The sequence below is a fragment of the Mustela nigripes genome, chromosome 3, assembly GCF_022355385.1.
Source record: "Mustela nigripes isolate SB6536 chromosome 3, MUSNIG.SB6536, whole genome shotgun sequence".
Classification (NCBI taxonomy): Eukaryota; Metazoa; Chordata; class Mammalia; order Carnivora; family Mustelidae; genus Mustela; species Mustela nigripes.
In genome coordinates this window covers 166,448,649-166,469,940 of record NC_081559.1, presented here as the reverse complement: position 1 = coordinate 166,469,940, position 21,292 = coordinate 166,448,649, and the positions used below count along the sequence as shown (strand labels likewise).

The following is a 21,292-nucleotide window of genomic DNA, read 5'->3' as shown; positions in this document are numbered from 1 at the left end:
TGAGACACCCAGGTGCCCGAAGATGTTATTTCTAATGATCTTTACAAACACATCCTTTCATTCAATTATATAAATGAGAAAACATATTTGAACCAAAGTAATCTGCTTCCAAATCATTAATATCCTTTAATGATCATATTTATAGAAATCTTAAGTCATGGGATTTTGCCAATTTCCCTGAAGGAAAAAGTCACTGGATCAGTCAATATAGTCCTTTGGAGTCCTCTATACATAAGGCATTATGACAGCTCTGTAGGATAAAATCAAGTGCATCTACGTAGTTTTAGTGCACAAGGGATTTAAAACCTAGTTGGAAAATAAGAAAGACCAAAAAGGTTATATGAGATGAAGAGCAATTTAAATGAAACGACAAATATAACAGAAGTTCTGAGTATGGATAGTGTACCATATTTGCTCCAAATTGTCCAGAAAAGATTGTATTAAAAGTATTTAAAAGCTGGATTTTGAAGAAGAAATAGAATTTGAGAAGAAGAGAGAAAGGAAAGAACATTCAAAATGAAGAGCACAGGACTGACGTGTTAGGAGACAGAAAAAGTACAACACACTTTGGGAGGATACTATTTCTTCCTCCCAATTCACCCAGAGTACACTAATGAGGACTTTAGGAACGTGAGTAACTAGTGTTAGTTCTGAAAAAGGATGAGATTAGAAAGGCATTTAGAATTAGGCTGGAGAAGACTTTCAAAGTCAAGAAAAATAGGTATGTATGTAATGTAAAAAAAATAAATATGTAGTTTAACTAAATGTGTGACAAATACATGGGATGATAATTGAACAGTTTTGTTTCCTTCCTTTTATGCAAATTTTCTCATCTATGTAATGAGAGGCTCTATCACTTACCCTATAGAGATAATATATGTAGAAGCTCTCTATAAACAAATTTTACTTTGCAGTAACATCTCTAAGTTTACAAAATACTTTCATATTATCTCGCATTTTATCCTCACAATGATCTCATTAAATGGAGTGAGGAAAGTAATAAAAGACACGAATAGTTATAAAGCAAAGAAGATATATAGCTTGAGTGACAACAGGTCTAGGATTAAGGGGAAAAGAGAACAGATGCAGAAAAACCAACTTAACACTACTGCAGTAAATGAGGTTAAAAGTAACAGAAATATAGAGAGATTAAGGTGTATAAGGTTTCCAAGACTCAAGAAAGCATTCTTGGAATGAATGAGGTTGTGATGATGGTAGTAGTAGCAGCAGCAGGTCAAGGAAGCAAATGGTAATAAGCAACAGATGCTGAATCCCAAAGTTCCAATCTGGATGAATAACAGAATGAAGGGAAACAAAAATAAGAAAATCAAGCATTGGACAAGGATGGAGAAATTGGCAAGAGGTTTGCTACAATTTGGTAACTATCAAATGAAAGTAGGAAATACAAGCATCTAGGAAGGTAAGAACAGAAAAAAAACTGGAGGTTCACTTCACATAGTTTATATAGTAAAGTTCTTAAGATCTGTAAGAGATTGTAAATGGAAAAGTGAAAAGAAACAAGGGACCACTTATATTTGGAATCAAGAGTAGAACAGCCAGTAAAAGAGACGGAAGATACAGTAAAACTGACAGCAAGAATACGAGGGCAATGAAACATAGTCCAATTAGTTTCAAGAACAAATAGAGGAAAAACAGGAGACATACTCTAAGAAATGATGGGTGATAATGTTCCAGAACTATGAATGACATACTCCTGAGGCTGAAGAAACGCAGTAAGTAAAAATTTGTCTGAATCAGGACTTATTACAGTGGCACTGCAGAACTATATAAAGAAAAAAGGGCAAACTCCAAAAACAAACTTAAAAAGAAAAGACTGCCTAGAAATGATTAAAACTAAAAAGGCAACAGAGGGATATAAGACAATGGATTAAAACAGCTATCAGTAAACTGTCAACCTGATAATCTATATAGACAGGTCAACTAACAGGAATGAGGGTGCAGTGAAGACTTTCAGACATCGCTTGATTATCCATTCCCAGATCCTCACTGAAAACAACCGTTAAGAGGAAAAACCAGAAACCAGAAGGAAGGAACACTGAGCAAAAAGCAACAAAGGAAAGGCCTCTGGGTTTGATAAATAGAAAATCATTAGTCCCTTGGAAAAGGCTCTTTCATTAGAAAGGTATATAAATATTAAATTAATTAGGAAGAAAATGACAATGTATAGCATTTTCAAGATCTATTTTCGATTCCTACTGAAAGTGATTTCCCAATTAAAAACATAATGTATGTGTGTTTATATACATACATATATATGTATATATAAATTATTTTAATTTTTAAGCTATGTAAATACAGTGATTGATTTATACTATATTTAGGTGGTATAAAATATATTTAAGCTAGATTGCAAATATTTCAGAACAAATTCTGAGAGCACATTATGATATCAAAAGTTTTAATTTAAGAGAAATACTGAGGAAATAGATTTTTTCCTAAATATAAAAATCATGCTATATAAATATTTTATATAAAGATGTTATATGAAAGTTTTATAAAACTGTCATAAGAATAGAATATAAAACTAAAATTTTATAGACTTTAGAAATAAAAATACACTTCTTACTTTCTTCTAGGATTTGGCATAAGGAATAGACTAAAAAATAGGGAGTAAAAGTCTAAACAAAGACCTGCAAAGAGGATGTTTTATAACTTTTCTGGGTAATACTTGATTACTCCTGAAAAGTCATTTGTAACGTTAAGGAAAAATGTAATTTCAAGTTTCAACTACTCCCCCCATAAAATAGTGGTTCTCAATTTAAATTTAATTCTCTTACAGAGAACACAAGTTTTATTGAATTTTAAGAATGGTAAACTCCTAAATTCAAAATGAACTACACTTTTACAATGCTTCACAATTGCATTATTACACGTGCAGATAACATCATATGCCTCATGCCTATAATCTTGTGCCTGTATAAACACTAATGAATACATTAAATTACGTGACCCATTATTTTACTGTTTGAACTTATTTTCTCAATTTCTCAATCATGCAGAGCAGGTTACAAGCACACTCAATTGAACTTATATAATATACTTTAAGATTCTTTTGATGGTAAAAATAATTCTACCCTAAATATCTGATTCCCAACCTTTTAAAAAAATACTTAGAATCTCAAAATTATCAATTATATAATATATAGAAATAAAGTGTAAACCAAATTTTTGATAATTTCTTCAATTTTAAGGATACATGGAAAATAAAATCAAGACTGGAAGGTTTCATGACACAAATGCAGAGACTGTTTAAAATTGCTATTTGCTTAATACGGTTGTAACATTAGAAAACACAAAACAACATAAAAATAAAGCCAGTTAAATAACTGTTTATAACTTCATTAACATTATGTAAGTAAACAATATTATTTATAATCAGATAAGCATTACAGCACAGACTAAAGTGAATTTCTCACTTCAGTTTTCCATAGTAACCAGAAATGTAAAAAGCTGACTGCCAGAGAGATGTGAACGTCATTTGGAAAACAGAAAGAAGTTCCATTTCAAAGCTAAACAAACTTAGCCATAAATCAGTGCAAATAATCATGATGTGAGAGGTTATTCTGGAAGATAAATGTCAATTTATCTTTTTGGTATTCTATCTGCCATTTTCATTATACTTAACACTGCTGGGAATGTAATGAAGATCACATTTATAAGAGAGTAAATATTTTCCTAAAAGCCTAATCTAATAAAAGTTATTACAACACAGGAATTTTGACTCCCCATAAATTACCATCTGCAACAAATTAAACTTGCTGGGTAACTGTCTTTGTATCACATTTAACAAAAAACCTAAAGTACAATTAAGAACACAAATATTATTAATAAAACAGTTACTGAAAGGCAAGTATTTTTGAAATAAAGCAATTAACAATCTTTGTCTTATTTATTATAGTAGAAACAAAGAATGTCTTACATAATACTCTTGCAAAGACAGTAACTTACTGTATACTCAACAGTTCCTTTAGGTTTCTGAAAGGACATTCGTCTCCCATCTTTCTTGTCTAAGGTCTTCTTTTGGCCAGTGTCTGAAAGAAAATGAGGTAAAACTATTGTATTTGTTTTCCTTCCAAAGCAATGTCCAGGACTGTTAATTAGAGCTCACTGGGCAATTATCTAGTAGACTTACTACTACTACAGCTTGCTTCCTAGGATTCTCTGCTCTAAAATGCAACCAACTGCTGAAAAAGGAAATGTACCTTCTTGCTTGCTTGCTTGACTGCTTGAAGAACTGACCAGTATGAGAAACTATAAAAACTGCAAGTCAATTCAAAACATGAACAACTATCGTGAAAGGATTATTAAGTGTTATTAAAAACTGAATTGTGGATCATTTCTTTCAACCTATCTAACTTGATTACAATTAACTATATATTTGAAGATATTATTATTATTATTATTATAAACCAAACCAAGTCTATAAAATGTAACATTAGTCCTCACGGGAAAAAAATAACTCCACTTCTACAATCATAGCTAAAGATGAAGTCTTCTCTATGGAATTATTTAAAATTATTAAATTCCTTATTTATATACCATAAAGTAAATTAAGATATGCTTTTGTATATAAATAAACTTTAGCGCATTTCATTTCAGATAAAGTCCTAAATATTTTTTACTTGCCTATCAAGGCATTTCACTTGAACATGTCATTATCACCAAGATTATGGTACCTGTTGCACTTTAAATTTCGCATTTAAAAAATCTCATCTATACTTCATGCAATAACCATTACACTGAATTGATAAATATCACTCCTGTCTAAATAATATGAAATGATTAAAATCAATCTCTAAAAAACAAAACCCCAAACTGAATAAAATAGTTTGGTAAACCGTTCTAACAAAGCATTAATAATAGAACTAATAAGTTTGAATATCAAAAAAGTCAGTTAGTTTCACAGTACTTAAAAAAGCTCTCCTAAAACCTTCCTGATCACCTAAGGTAACCCAAGTCTCTGTTATTGATCACATAGCATTTGTATGTCTCCTTCTATAGCATCTGACTCCGTTTTAAGTCTCTCTCTATTTTTAATCCCTTCGGCTAAATGGTAACCTACAAAATACTGTGCTTGCTTTGTTCCACAATGCCTCCTCAGTGCCTAACAGCTTACCATGGCAAGCATCCAGTTTGAATGAACTAATGTTCTGAAGCAACAACTTAAATTGTACCTAGAACTATCACAATTTTCATAAACCATCATTATTTTTCCATAAAGAAAACCAGACAAAGAATTATGGCTCAACCATTATGTCCCTGGGGGCAACTGCCTTTACGCCCCATTCCCTACTTTTATTTCCTAAATATTCACAGAATTCTTAAAACCTGAGAGAGGAAAAAATGTAAAAACTCAGAAAAATAGGCAAAATATATAACCAGACAATTCAAAGAGAATATAAAAATGGCCCTTAAACATATAAAAATATTTTCAATCTAACTGGTAACTAGAGAAATGCAAATGTAACTTCACTGAGATACCATTCCTCACCTGTCAGATTGGTAAAAATTCAAAAGCCTGACTACATATTGTTTGTAGAAAAAACAGCATTCTTCTATATTTATGGTAGGAATGCAAAATGATAGAACACTTATGGAAATGAGTATTATTTTTGCTTATTGTAATCTTTTTCCTCCACTGAATAGCATATATTTTAATTTGATTTTGATAAAACATTAAATTATTTTAAATCTAAAACAATTTTGAAAGTTTTAAATAGTAATTTCTGTTCTTTCATAAACAGCAGAGGGAGCTAAAAACACTATCCTCATTTTGCTGTTTAAACTTAAGCAATGCAGAGATAATTACAGATTACTTTTTTCCTAATTACAGATTACTTTTAACAAATAATATATATCCATCCCTAATTGATTTTAGGAATAACCATTAGTGTACATTTACTTTGCCTAACTGAAGTTTTTCAATTTGTGTTTTATAATATCCCAAGAGTTCATTAAATATTTAATCACAATGAAGTTTGCAATTGCTCTCATTTTCGAGAGTTCACCATGGAATGTAGTTCAGAGCATGAAAACCAATGTACCAGATTTCTATAGTTTAAACTTTAAAATAAATTCAAAGTATCCACCTTAATAATTTACAATTATATATTACTTTGTTTATTACAAAACAACTGTAAAGGTTAATAGCCAATATTAAAACATTTATTCATAAATAAAACTACCAGAGCACAATGAAACAAACTGATCATTCTATCAGTATGAAAATCACATTATTTGAGACTTTCTGAAAATAATATCAGTTGCCACCAAGCCCAGTCTCTTATTGGGTAATTTTAATACTTTTTTTAAAAGATATTATTTGTTTGACAGACACAGATCACAAGTAGGCAGAGAGGCAAGCAGAGAGAGAGGGAGAGAGAGAGAGAGAGGAGGAAGCAGGCCCCCTGCCGAGCAAGAATCCAATATGGGGCTCTATCCAGGGCCCTGGAACCATGACCTGAGACGAAGGCAGAGGCTTTAACCCCCTGAGCCACCCAGGCGTCCCCATAGTACCTTTTTAAAAGAAAGTTGCCAGCATAAAAGAATCTAGACAGTGAGTATGGAGAGGAGAGGCCTTTCTTCTTCCCCACAAAAATTATTACAGTTTAGAAATACATACATATTTGTGATTTAACAATCAAAATAATAAACATTTATCAAGTGCTCAGTATATGCCAGCCATTGTTCTAACTACTTTACATTTATTACTTTATCTGATTCTTCAATCCTATAAAGTAGCTATCATTATTATCCTCATTTGACAACTTAAACTGAAGCACATTGGTGGTTATTGCAATTGGGAAAATGTTACTGGCATTTACTGGGTACAGGCCATGCATGGTGTTAAACATTGTGTGCTAAACAATGTACACCACATTCCCCTCACAACAAAGAAAACTCTGTCCCAGAATGTCAATACTGTGAAGGTTGAGAAGCCTTTCTATGTACCCTGCACCTTATATTATTATGTGTGTGATACAACAGGTGTTCCACAAATTTCTCATAGGAAAATGAATATATAAAAACTTCCCTGAGCCTGGGTGGCTCAGTTGGTTAAGTCACTGCCTTCGTCTGAGGTTGTGATTCCAGAATTCCAGGACTGAGTGGCACATCAGGCCCCCAGCTCTGCGGGGAGTCTCCTTCTTTCTCTGACCTTCTCCCCTTTTGTGCTCTCTCTCAAATAAATACTTAAGATCTTTAAAAAAACAAACAAACAAACAAACTTTCCCCAAGATACAATTATCTTGATATATTGAAAAGAGCAAGGGACTTGGATTTTACACTATCATTGCCAGATGCAGATACTTAACATGTAATCTAGAACAATAAACTCCCATTCTAAGAAGAATCCTACAAAATTCTATATTCTGTGTTTTCATAATTTGGTCCAATATATTTCTTCTTTTGCTATTTAGATAATATTACTTAATTTGCCAACATAATAACAGTTTCTAAAATTTATTTTTTGGTTAGTGATTTTTAGAGTAATTGCACCATGGTGAAAGAAAATACAGAAGTTCAAAGCTTCGAGATTTGTTGAAATTTGCTTTATAATCATATGTAATTTAGTAAATACTTCATAGGTACTTGGTAAGAATGTGTCTTCTCTACTGTAGGGTAATGCCAGTGTGTGTGTATCATACATACATTTCATCTATCTCCATATCAAAAAGGTCAAGTTTGACAACTGTGTTCTCAAATTTTCTATATTCATATTGATTTTGCAAGCTTATTCTGTAAATTACTAATACAGGTTGTTAAAATCTCCCACTAGAATTGTGGGCTCTATATGGTCCCTTATAAATTTTTCTCCTTTGTTTTCTGTATTGTGAGGCCATGACACTAGGTTCAAATAAATTAGGAATTGTTTTGTCTTCCTAGTAAATTGAACCTTTCTCCTCAGAATACTTTTTGCCTTAATGTTTGCCTCGTCTGATATTATACCAGTTATTCTCCCATCAGTGTTTACTCTTTCTTTAGATTTTCAACCCTTCTTTATCCTTACATTTTATTTTTTTTAAGAGTTTAAGTAATCTTTAGGCCCACCATGGGACCTGAACTCACAACCCTGAGATCAAGAGTTGCATTCTCTACTAAGCCCTATCCTTACACTTTAGATATGACCCCTAAAGTAAGGACCTTATTGTCTATTTGTTCTGTTTTCTATTTGTCTGCCAGTTCTGCTACTCTCCTTTCTTTCCTTCTTTTGGATTACTACTTATTTTGTTTTCCTCCCATTAATTTAAAGTTATGCATTCTGTAATAATTCTGTTAGTGATCAACCCAGAGGTTACAGCCTGAAATACTGACTTATCAGTCTAATATTAAAGAGTACTTCTAGCCTCTTCCTGGACAACGTAAGGGCATTAAAATCCCTTATGTCCCTGCCAAGACTTAAATGTAATTATTATTAGGTACTTTAATTATATACATGTATATTAAAAAAATACTAGAAATCATTACTTTTCTAGACTGTCAACATTCACTTAGTTTTACCCTCATATTTACCATTTTTATTGCAACTCTGAGTACTTTTACAGAGGACAGAATTCTAGATTGGCAGATTATTTCCCCCTGCTTTTTAATTTCTACTGTTTCTGTTGGGAAATCAACTATCAATTCTACTGCGATACCATTAACTGTTCGGATTGCTCTTAAGATTTCTTTTTAAAGTTTTTTTTTTTTTTCTTTAATTTGATAGATACACAGAAAGAGCACAAGGAGGCAGAATGGCAGGCAGAGGGAGAGAGAGAAGCAGGCTCTCCACTGAGCAGGGAGTCCAATGTGGGGCTTGATCCCAGGACCCTGGGATCATGGCCTGAGCCAAAGGCAGCCACCCAACAGGTTGAGCCACCCACTGAACCATCTTTTTAAGATTTTTCAGCTTTGGTGGGATTAGTATTGATTCCAGTAGAGGTTTGCAGGGATGTTTACATCTATGAATTAAAGTATTTCATAAGTTTAGAAGTTTTCAATCTCTTATTAAATAATGCTTCTGCCCTATTCTCTCTCCTCTCCTTTAGGGACTCAAATATACATACATTAGAACTTCCCATTGTATTTTTATTGAGCATAACCTTCTCCCATATTTTCTATTCTTTTGTCCCTCTCCCTTTTTTTTTTTTCTTAAAGATTTTATTTATTTATTTGACATGGAGAAAGAGATGGCAAGTAGGCAGAGAGTCAGGCAAAAGGAGAGGGGAAAGCAGGCTCCCTGCTGAGCAGAGCCTGATATGGGGCCCTATCCCAGGACACTGAGATCAGGACCTGAGCCCAAGGAAGAGGCTTAACCCACTGAGCCTCCCAGGCGACCCCTCTCTCTATTTTGAGTATTTTCTTCTGACCTATCTTTCAATTCACTAATTCTCTCCTATGGTGTTGGCTAATTTGCTGTTAAATTCATCCACAAGGGTTCTAACTTGGATTATATTTTTCAGTTCCAGAATATCCATTTTTCTTTTTTATAATTCATTTCTTTCTACAAAATTCTCAACATGGCTATTTTAAATCACAACTACAATATCCAGATACACTGTTGTTTCTGAGGTCTCATTATGTGCCTAATTATATTTTGTGTGCTGCATCCTGTATTTGCAAAACTGTCTACTGACAGAATTTGACACACAAAAAGCTATATTTCTCCAGAAAATATTGTTTCCTTTTGTTAAACAGCTAAGGACACTAGCAATACCAGATCTTGTTAATGAAGATACAGGAATGATAATCTGAAACTAAGCCAAAATCTTAAGAGAATCTACCTACTTGTTTCTCTATACCCTCAGATACAATGTTTTAGGGTCCTAAGTGAGAGTTCACCACCTCGCTTGTATTGGGTCTTATATTCTATCTCTTATCCTTTATATCTGTATGTTGTTAAAAGTACCTTTAAATCTCTCAGTTGCTATTTCTGGAATCAACACATTACCCAGGGAAAAAGCAATTCCCAAATTAGAACTGCTCTTCCTTGGCCTCTGTCCTCACTTAGATCCTAGTCTAGTTATATCAGTTTCCTTTCTGACACCTTCAGTAAAATTTATTTTGCTTTGGCCCAGCTCTTCAGATTGTTCTCGGCAGGAGAGTCTGAATTACCCAGCTTGCTACTACCGGGCTCAGAAGTCCCAAAAGATTTTTAAGCAGCGATCTGAACAAGTAGTATCGGAACTTTAAATTAAAGTCATTTTGGTAGTAGAATGGAAAAGGCAAACTGGAGGAAGAAAACAAGCCTATAAACCAATAATAAAAATAGTATGAGATCCAGTTTTAAAATACTAGAAGTCCACTACTATAACTGAATATTCTCATTTGGGTAGTAGCTACTGATAAAAAATGTGATAATTTAAAAAATATTGAGGTGAGAGTCAATATTTTCACACACAATAATAAAGAGTAAAACTTCAAAAGCATCTTCTAAACTACAACAGATATTCTGATTACAGCTTTTATAATTACCTGATTCCCTCTATAGTGAGGTAGGAGAGGGGAAAAAAAATGCCTGTATTCTCAAACTTTCACTTCTGATGACTCTTTATCCACAATCAAAACAAAAATAAATTTTAAAAATCCCTTGAGTTCTCTTCAACTTTGTACACATGCTCTTCTAGATATCACACTATCTTTCTGCTTCTTTTCATAGTTGAACGCTTGGAAATGAGTCTACTTTTCACTGTCTTTACTCCATCACCACCTACTGATTCCACAATGCACTATAATGGCTTTTCTCCTCCTAGGTTCACTAAACCTGCCTTGGTAAAAGAGAGCAAACTAAGTGGCAAATATGATGGGCCTGTTCAATTTTATTTTATCTGATCTTTGTGAATCAGTCAACTAATTCCTTCTCAGTGCTCATCTGTCCCTTTATTTGGTAATATCTCATACTGTTCTTGGTGTCCTACCCATTAGTTGTTCCCCTATAGTGCCCCTTTCTCTACCCAAAGGTTTTTTCAGTGGTCCTCTCCTAAGTAAAAAGCTCCATTACATAAAGTGCTATATAGAGAGACCCTTGCTACTTAAAGTTGTTTGTTAGGGACCAACAGCATTAGTATCACCTGGGTGCTTCCAGTGAATGCAGCTTCTAGTAAATGCAGAATCTCAGGCTTCACTTCAGAACTACTGATTACAACTAATATGCATGTGGAATAAATCTGAGAAGCACTGTTTATAGAGCTTTTGAAAGGATCGAACTTGCAGACTGAATAACTGACAGAAGAATGGGCTTCCCGACTGGTGACAGCAATTTTCAAATCTCTGTCAAACTAATCTAATTGTTTTCTAAAATAGTCATTGTGATAGACTACATTGTTACTAAGTATACTATATTCCTTCCTGGGGAGGAATATAAAATACACTGCATCGCACTGATGTCTGACATGGCCATGTGACATGCTTTGCTCAATGAAACATGAACAGAAGTGATGAGTATTCCAGGTAAACTGTTAAGACCCACATTATAATTCTTAACTCTCTTTTTCCTCTATCTCAAGACCAGGGCTGTTTCATACAGAGGCTGCTCCATCAACATGGATCCTAGAGGAAAGATGTACTTCCTAAGAATATTACACATACACACAAGTCCACATAAATCTGATTATTCCCTTTCTACTCCTGATTAAATAATAGTGTGTGGAAAATAAAAGAATTCATGCATAAAAAGCAAATCACCTACCAGGGAGAAAAAAGCAGTCTAGCTTGTTTAACACTTCTTTATGGAAACATTATTCAATTCCGGAAGACTGAAGTTGTGTTAACTATATCAAAATAAAAATTCCAAGAGTGAGGAGGGCTTGATAAAAGGACTAATGGAAAGTACTGAACAATGGTATAAAAATGTAGCTGAAAAACTAATTGTGAATGTTAAAAATATGAAAAAATATAAAAATAATGAGTCAGTATCAGGAGATGGTGAGAAAAAATATGGGAGATGCTAATGCCATCTGAAAAGGAATTAATAATACCAAGGTCTTAGAATTTCCTCAAAATCTACTTAACTTTAGACACACCATTTAGAAAATACTTTCTTAGGGCAAAAAATACATCTTTCAGTTACCCCTTCCTTCAAGCCTTCCATACATCATTCTATCTGTATATATACATAGACCTGGACAAAAATGCTTATCCTAATATTAATTATGTCTCTGGATGTCTAGATTGGAGGTGGCTTTTAAACTTTAATCTTTGCAATATAGGACTTCTTCATAGTTAGCATACACGAATTTTACAAAAAAAAATGTCTTCAAAAGACTGGAAGCATGTAAGATTCTATCTTCAACATTTCTCTTTCAAGCACATATATGTGTCTTCTTTTCAGGAACTTTTCATTGTCACCTCACTTTTCCTAAGGTCTTTATCATACTGAGAGACTGCCATACAACTTAAAAATACATCTCTTTTCAGAAATTGAATTTCAAAATATTTGGTGCATGTCCAAAGGGCTTGTGAAGAAAAGACAAAAACAAAAAATAAACAAAAACCCATTGTGCCTTAGTAATTTGAGACAAAGTTTTGAGGAAAATAGTTTTTTTTTTTTTTTTTTAAACTCTACCTACACATTAGTCACCTGATAAACTTAAAATTAGTTGAGGTCCTAAACTTAAGAGATTTGGGTTTATGATCTAATCTTTGATTACTGTCAGAGCATAGAGATCTCATGCTAAGAGTGGGGACTTACCATCATAATTTTTTTAAAAATCTACCCAGGAAATTCTAATGTGCAGCCAGTGTTGAGACCCATTGCTCTAAAAGAGTGCTTTCCAGTGACTTTCTGCAGTGATAGAAATAGTTTATATCTGTGTTATCCAATATAGTATCCACTAGCCTTAAGGCTTCTGAGTGCCTGCAGAAGGCAAGTAAGGCTGAAAACTAAATACTTAATTAAAATTTTATTTCTGTAGAAAATTCTATTGAGTAGCACTGCTCTGGAAATCTAAAATCTAGATTTTATGTATGATCTAAAATCTGTAGTTTACAATCTAGCACCTACCCCTCAGTTAAGATACACCATCTGATTAACTATGTATCTGTATTAATTTTTTGACCCTGTCAGAACTGCTTTTATAACTTGCACTTTGTTGTTATACCACTGAACCACACTAAAGGATGGTATAAAAAAGTAGCTTTTTGAAATTAGAGGCTATATTTAATATAAAGATGGTAAGGATACTTTTTGCTATATTGGGAGTTCCATGAGAATTTCTTCTCATTATTCTATCACCAATAGTGATATTCCTGCAATGAATGGTATTTTCAGCAATGATGGAAATGTTCTATATTTGTGTTATCCGGTTTAGCAGCCACTAGGCAAATGTGGCTATTAAGCACTTGAAATGTAAATAGTAAGGAACCGTGTTAAGGAATCTGGATTCTGGACTCTATTTCTGAATCATCCAATATGATAGCAGTAAGGCCCACATGTGGCTACTTTAGTTTAAGTAAAATTAAAAATTTAGTTTGTGTTTTTCCTGCCTGTCTAAGCAATATATTTATCTTAGGGACACTAATTTATGTCTGGTTACATTTCCCTTTTTTCACTGACTGCTAGAAAACAAAGGCAAATTTTGGACCTTTCTCTAACACAAGAATTTGACCTTAAAGCATGCCCCTTTTTTGTTCAAGAAAATTTATCAAGAGTCTCATACTTTAAGTTTGTTGGTGACCACAAAGAGAGCCTTTATAAACAAAAAACTATTGTAGTTACTTTATTTTTTAATGTTTCACTTATTAAAGTACAAATATAAAAACCTAGCTTTCCCTTAAGCCTTCAACTATAAAATGTATTTCATTTATATATCTAGTAACCGCTAATACACTTCCCAAGGTACTTCTGATAGTTGATTAACTCAAACAGAAAACAAACTAAATATCCTTAAATAATCCTATTTATAAACCTGGGTAATTAAATTTTCTCACATACATTAAACTGCATTTATAAATTTACTATATTCTACTTTAAACACTTAAATTGCCTCTAGCAAGTAAACCTTTCTAAGAATGTAACTGTAGGTAAATACATTAGAATAAAGTTTTAAATATAATTAAATTCTAAATATTCTCAGTTTCTAAATTTATCCTACTAAATACCTGCACCTTTCAATTTCAAAAACAGTTACACAAATACTCATTTTAAATTGTATTTACAAGACTAATTTATACATACTCTAATAGGCCTAATTTTCTGAAATACAATTTTTTTTTTTTGAGAGAGAAAGAATCTTAAGCAGACTCTGTACTGAGCCTGACGCCTGGGACGTGATCGCACCACACCGAGATCATGACCTGAGCCGAAATCAAGTGGGAAGGACATTTAACCAACTGAGCAACACAGGTGTCCCTGAAACAGTATTTTAAAGACCAAATACACTGATTATTCCTAAACTTAATTAAAAAAATATTAATACTAAGCATTTAATAAATGAAATATATTACTTGTACTTACTCCTAACCTTACCATGGAAAAAAGACCCATTAAAGTAGTGATTCTCAATGTGTGGTCCTTAGACCAGCAGCACTAGTATTACTTGGTAAATTGTTAGAAATGCAAATTATGGGGGCACCTGGGTGGCTTAGTCATTAAGCTCTGCCTTCAGCTCGGGTCTTGATCCCAGAGTCCTCCTGGGATCGAGCCCTACATCAGGCCCCCTGCTCAGAGCGAAGCCTGCTTCTCCCTCTTCCTCTCCCCTTGCTTGCAGTCCCTCTCTCTGTCAAATAAAATAATAAAATCTTTAAAAAAAAAAAATGCAAATTATGGGAAGTACCAAATCAGTTTCTTGGGAAGCAGCCCCTCATTTTTATTTTAACTAGATTTTCAGGTGATTCTGACACAAGTCCGAGAATCACTGTTTTACTGTAGTGTCAAATATTCAGAGACACTTTTGTCCAAAAACACAGATAATACTGGGGCACCTGGGTGGCTCAGTGGGTTAAAGCCTCTGCCTTCGGGCAGGGCCTTCCCAGGGTCCTGGGATCCTGCTCTCTGCTCAGGGGGGAGCCTGCTTCCCCCACTCTCTCTCTGCCTGCTCCTCTCTCTGCCTACTTGTGATCTCTGTCAAATAAATAAAATCTTTAAAAAACAAAAAAACAACAACCCCCCCCAAAGTTAATACAAAAGATTTCAGTTTAACTGTCCTGTGAGATGAGCAGCGATTCTAAAACAGGGAAATCTACCTCATGTTTAAGGAAAAAATATGAGCTCAAACTTACCATCTGTTACCATGAGAGCAGACTGAGATTATTTATCAAGGTGAAGTTCTTCTCCCTCATCTACCCCTCCCTCCACCTTAAGCAATGACACTAAGACTGCAGACATCTAAGGTCACTCTCCTCCACTGACCAACACTGTGAGTTTTGGGGGTATTTTAATAGTTACTGCAACAATTGGTCCTCCAAATCTTTTAGAGCCACTTGGTCTTTCATGGGTTCAAAATAAACTGTTACCATAGCTTCAATGACAACCTATCCTATCCTTTATCTGATTTAACTTGTTTTAATTTAACATCATTTAATTTAGCATCATTTAATTTAACAACATTTAATTTAACATCATACATGACAGAGCTCTGCATTCTTCTCACATCTAAGAGTGATGGCCCTAACATGGCCATCACTCTTAGAAATATGAAGATAACACTCCAATGGATTTTACATCCCTTATTTCTTTGTCTGGCTCAGTTCCTTCATCAGAAAAATGGGATAACAGTATCTATCTTATAGAGTTGTTACTAGGATTAATTATTTGATAGTGCCTGCCCATTGTTTCTGGCAACTATTATTTTTGTTGCTGTTTCCTCCTGAAAGCTAGAGTTTTAACCACTAAAACTAAATGAATATAAATTTTAAATAAGACCGAGTGAAATGTGTTTAAAGTATACTGTCACCAAGCAAGAAAACAGAGTTGACATAGTAGGGCAGTTTAGGATAACTAATCACAGTAAGTTGAGACTTAAACTTGATAAATCTACTTATTTACATGGATTTTTTACTGTATGACCCAGTAAAGTGAGTACTTTAAAGACCAGGTGAAACAAGTCAGAGAAAGACATATATCCTATGATTTCACTCATGTGGAATTTAAGAAACAAAACAGATGAGAAACAAACAAAACAGATGGGAAAAATAAGAGAAAATCAGGGAGGGAGACAAATCCTAAGAGACTCTTAACTGTAGGAAACAAACTGAGGGTAGCTAGAAGGGAGATGGGTGGGGGGATGGGGTAATTGGGTGATGGGCATTAAGGAGGTCACTTGATGTAATGAGCACTGGGTGTAACGTGACTGATAAATCATTAAACTCTATGTTAACACTGTATGTTAACTAATTGATTTTAAATTAAAAAAAAAAAAAAAAAAAACGCTACCTAGCATAGGCTCCCAAACAAGAATATACTCGAGGTCCAAAAATTTTCCTTGAATCAAGCCCTAATTCACTCTAGGCAGAAATAAGAATTGCAGCATAAGATGTTTTCTTTGTAATTGTTATTAACTAAAGCAAATGGTGTGATAAACTCCTTAATATGTCTAAGTTCCATTTATGTTTTTTTTTTCTGGGCAACTATATAATGATGGAGTCAGAAAACACTAAAAGCTAGAAGAGCAAAAGCAGCCACCTAGGAAAGGAGTAAAGGCATCAGTAACACTAACAGTATAGCAAGTGGTTTGTTATAGAAAGAGTGAAATCAAAAACATTTGACCAGAATTTTATCTAATTCATCCTTAATATGTCAACAGTAAAGGTATTTTATCAACATCATTACTGAACCCCAAACCGGGCAAGATCACTACAACAGGGTCCTGGAGTACAGCCAATTTACAAGTGTGGATGTGTCTGTACAAGAAATACTGTGATAGTACACAGGACATTTTAAAGAATTGAAGGCAGGGGTGAGTGACGCTAGGAATCTTAAGCAGCTGTTACAAAAATCTGAAATAAAGGTAGTCACAAGCAGAAAGGGCAAAAGAAATCTTTCAAACAGACTAATACTCATACCAAAAGACAGAAATACCCCCAAAGAAAGAAAGAAAGAAAGAAAGATCCTATAGCCAAATCCATTGGGTAGGTAGCTACAAAAAAAAGAGTTCTCATTTAAGCAAAGGCTAACTAGAAATAAAGCACCACCTATTTTTCACTTGTATATATACACGTTGCCTCCCAAAGGAGTCAATCTAGGAAGCTATACTTATTCTAAAAATGGTGATCAAATTATTGCTGGAGCACTTATTTCTTGAACTGCCTTTAGAACTCTGTAGGCATAACTTCATAGACCCACAATGTTTTTACACCCAAATGCTATTTTCTAGATCTACCACCCATCATTTTCACTTGTTGTGTTCTAAATGAAAAAGAGCTCCAAAATTGAGAACCTCTGGGATCATCTAATCAGTCTCATTTATAAAGAAGGAAATATAGGGCCAAAGAAGTTAAGTAAATGTACAAATTCTTCCAGCAAGTTAATGACAGGATGTACCTGCCCACCTGAGTGTGGTCATAACTGGGACATCACAAGGCCTAACTTGTGTCAGAGATTTGGGAGCACCATAAATATTAAACAGTGTGCCATGAGTTGATGAGGCAGCCTCAACAGAAGAGGAATTTTAAAACTGCGACTATGAAGGAGAGCGTCAGATATAGCAGTCTGCTCAATTAACGTCTTTGAATAAATGAATCTGATGTTTAAGTTTGTGCTCATTAAAATACTGGTCATATTCCTTCCTGGTTAAGTTACACCACATATCTCTGAATCCTACATCTACCTGTTCATATGCTTTGTTTTGTTTTGAATTTATTTATCTGAGAGAGATCACAAGTAGGCAGAGAGGCAGGCAGAGAGGGAGAAGCAGGCTCCCTGCTGAGCAAAGTCTCAGATCTAGAGGCTGGTCACCTATCTATCATTTGTTTTCAATCAGACAACGAAAGACTCATTTTAAAAATCCCTTATTCACACACTTAAAAGGTTCCATCCTCATCCTTGGTCCCTCCTTTAGGAGAATTCTGCATCTGGTTAACACTTCCAAGGAGAAATATAGTATCCTCCCACTTTTTCATCTTTTAATTCCATAAACAGGAATACTAAAGACGATATGTTATGTAAAGTGAGGAAAAATTATTTAAAGGGACCATGCTAAAGTTAAGACTTTAATATTCAAGTTTCTTCAAAGTTTCAATTACACACCTACACACACTGGACAACAGAGGTCTCCACTGTGTCACTGCTTTAAAATGAAGGGCAGGATGAGGGGCTATGGAGAGATTTGTACACTGTGAGCTTTCCTCTATTTTCTAAACTCTCTAAGGCTGGTAGTTTACTCTCAGAACACCAAATGTCTATTAGAATAACAAAAATAACATACAAATGACTCAGAGAGGTCTGCCACTTATTAACTTAGAGGAGGCCAATGACACTGGAGAAGTTATCATATGCAGTACCTCTTCAACGAACACTTTAAAATCCTAAGATATCAGTATCGTGCCTTTATAACTGATTTGGGGGGGGGGGTGAAGGGACAGAACGCTACGAAGTCGTTATGATGGAAAAAAAAAATTAAAAAAACACACACACACACACAAGAGTGGGTATACTTGTCATGGAGGGAAAAAATAGTCTGCACTTGTCATGGAGGGAAAAAATAGTCTGCCAAGTTCTGCCCTCTCAAGACTACACGCGGCCTTTCAAAGTATACGGCACAAAAATCAACCTATGTTCCGGTGGAAATTAAGCATTTTCTTCCCCAAAGTAGTATTAAGGGCATCTTAACCGTTGACGAGTTTCTTTTTTCTTTTTTTTTTAAAGATTTTATTTATTTATTTGACAGAGAGAAATCACAAGTAGATGGAGAGGCAGGCAGAGAGAGAGAGGAGGAAGCAGGCTCCCCGCTGAGCAGAGAGTCCGATGCGGGACTCGATCCCAGGACCCTGAGATCATGACCTGAGCCGAAGGCAGCGGCTTAACCCACTGAGCCACCCAGGCGCCCTTAACCGTTGACGAGTTTCAAATAAAAACTGACCCAAACCAGAACACCAAACCCGGCAAGGCGATCTTAATTACCTCAGAGACGAACACCACCGGCATCATAATTGGTTCAATATTCACCTCCCAGTGGGAGGGAAAAAAAAGAATGGAGCACTCGGCGGGGTAAAGAAAGTCGGGACTAGGTGAAGCAAGCAGGAAGAGCCGAGCAGGAAAAGCTACGACGCAGACTGCCGGAACTCTTCCGTCCCTCGAGCAGAGCGAGTCCTTCCCCCTCACCCCCTCCCCGCCGGCCGCGCAGCCACACCTGCCAACGCCCTGCAGAGCGACCCCCCGCCCGCCCAGTCCGCGAGCGGCGTCCGCCGGGGCCGCGCACTCCCACCCCGAGCCCTGACCTCCGCCGCCCCCACTCCCGCCCCAGCCCTCAGCTCGGGTCGGCCGCGCGGGAGGCGAAGGAAGGCTGGGCTCACCGGGTCCCTCCGGGCTGGACGGCGCCGGGGGCCGGTGGGGCGGGGACCCGCACCCGGGGTCCCCCTGGGCGGGTTCCCTCAGGTAATCCTCGAAGCGCACCTGCCGGGCTTCGCCGCCACCCCCGAAGCCCCACAGGCGGTTGGCAGTGCCCCGCAGAAGGCGCCCGCTCTTCCCCGTGAACGTGGTCAGGTAGTCCATGCTGCCGCGGGGCAGGGGCCCGGGAGGCCGACGGTTTGCGCGGCGGCGGCAGCCACTGAGTGCGAGGCTGCCCGCCCCTGCGACCCGACCGGGGGCGGTGGTTCCGCGCGCCTCACAGGAGGCGGGGAGGGGGAGGGGGCTTCCCTAGCTCGGCCCGGGGGCGGACCATCGGGAAACTAGGCGGCGGGGGGGGGGGGGGCGGGGGGGGGGGGGAGGCAAAAGTTTTTGAAAAGTTATTCTTGTCGCTTCCAGACGCCAAGTCAGGCAAAGCTTCGCTTGTAAAGTAGACGCATTCTTCCTGGAGTAGATGCAGGGCCGAGAAGCTGGCGGCTTTTAAGCAAGCCGGACCCGTCCTATCGGCTCCTCCACCCCCCCGGCCGGCTCCAATGGAGCAGGCCCGCCCCGCCCTGCCCCGCCCCGTCCGGACCCGACCGGACTTTCAGGACTGCTGGGGAAAGCGGGGGAGGTTGAGCTTTGGGGCCCTGGGGCTGAGCCGAGGATAAAAATGGCCCAGGGAGGCTCTGCTGGAGTTATGTACAGTTTGGGGGCCTAGGAGAGAAGTGTCAAAAAGTTTGTGTGGGTGTGGGTGGGGGGGGAGGGGCACAATTCAAACTTTTGCAGCTTGTAATTTGGGGGGCTCTGTGGGGGTAGGGAGGCAGGAGGGAAGGTGGCTTTGAGGCAAAACTTTGTAGTTAAAACCAACTTAGATAAGATGCTTCTTACCAAGCATTATGAGACCATATTCGAAGAATAAAGCATTAATAGTCACATTTTAAGTTCGTTGTGACATTATGAACTGTTAAGAGTTTGACATTTCATGAATCTGGCCCTATAACCAGATAGAGGACCAGATTCATGGACCAGATATAAAACATCCCCTTTATACCTGGTATAAAGCAAGGTAATCAAGGGTTTTAGTGTGCAACCTTATTCTTTAGGCAGAAAAGAAGTAATGACTTTTGACATTTACTGAGATCTGGTTATTCCTGTCCTTTCATATCTGTTTATATCACTTTTAGTTTTTCGCATGCATTAAATAAACTCTCTTTCTTAGAATTACCAATTTATTAATGTATGTGAAGAAAAGGTTTGAATTACTTGAGTTGAAGATTTAGTAATACCAAATAATGGAGTCAAGAAAAGCCTTCAGGGGGCGCCTGGGTGGCTCAGTGGGTTAAGCCTCTGCCTTCAGCTCGGGTCATGGTCTCAGGGTCCTGGGATGGAGCCCCACATCGCCCCACATCGGGCTCTCTGCTCAACAGGGATCCTGCCTCCCCCCCCCCCCGTGGCTGCCTCTCTGCCTACTTGTGATCTCTCTCCCTCTGTCAAATAAATAAATGAAATCTTAAAAAAAAAAAAAAAGAAAGAAAAAGAAAAGCCTTCAGGAACTTAAGCTTTTTGCTGAACCATAAAGATTATCCCCTCTTCCCTCTTTCAAAATGATCTTTTTCCCACCACTACCTTTCAGCTTAAATTCTTACTAGAAAAAACTTAACTATCTTAACAATAGCATCCCCTTTATACCTGGTTAAAACACACAATGTTTGGGGTGCCTGGGTGGCTCACTGGGTTAAAGCCTCTGTCTTTGGCTTGGGTCAAGATCATGATCTCAGGGTCCTAGGATAGAGCCCCTAGTCTGGCTCTCTG

The 21,292-nt window shown here is 36.6% G+C and overlaps 1 protein-coding gene across 11 annotated transcripts in view; it reads right to left on the bottom strand.

Moving 5' to 3' along the window:
- The window catches only part of OXR1 (oxidation resistance 1), a 439,622-nt gene that overhangs the window by 55,619 nt on the left and 362,711 nt on the right, over window positions 1-21,292 (bottom strand). For 7 of the 11 annotated variants that reach the window (XM_059395031.1, XM_059395030.1, XM_059395036.1 and 4 more), the window contains one exon: window positions 3,970-4,052. In XM_059395031.1, the coding sequence (XP_059251014.1) occupies window positions 3,970-4,052 (83 nt within the window). Of the gene's footprint in view, window positions 1-3,969; window positions 4,053-19,054; window positions 19,194-19,446; window positions 19,772-21,292 lie in introns of those variants that run through there. The other 4 variants (XM_059395034.1, XM_059395037.1, XM_059395041.1 and 1 more) reach the window with 3 other exon arrangements.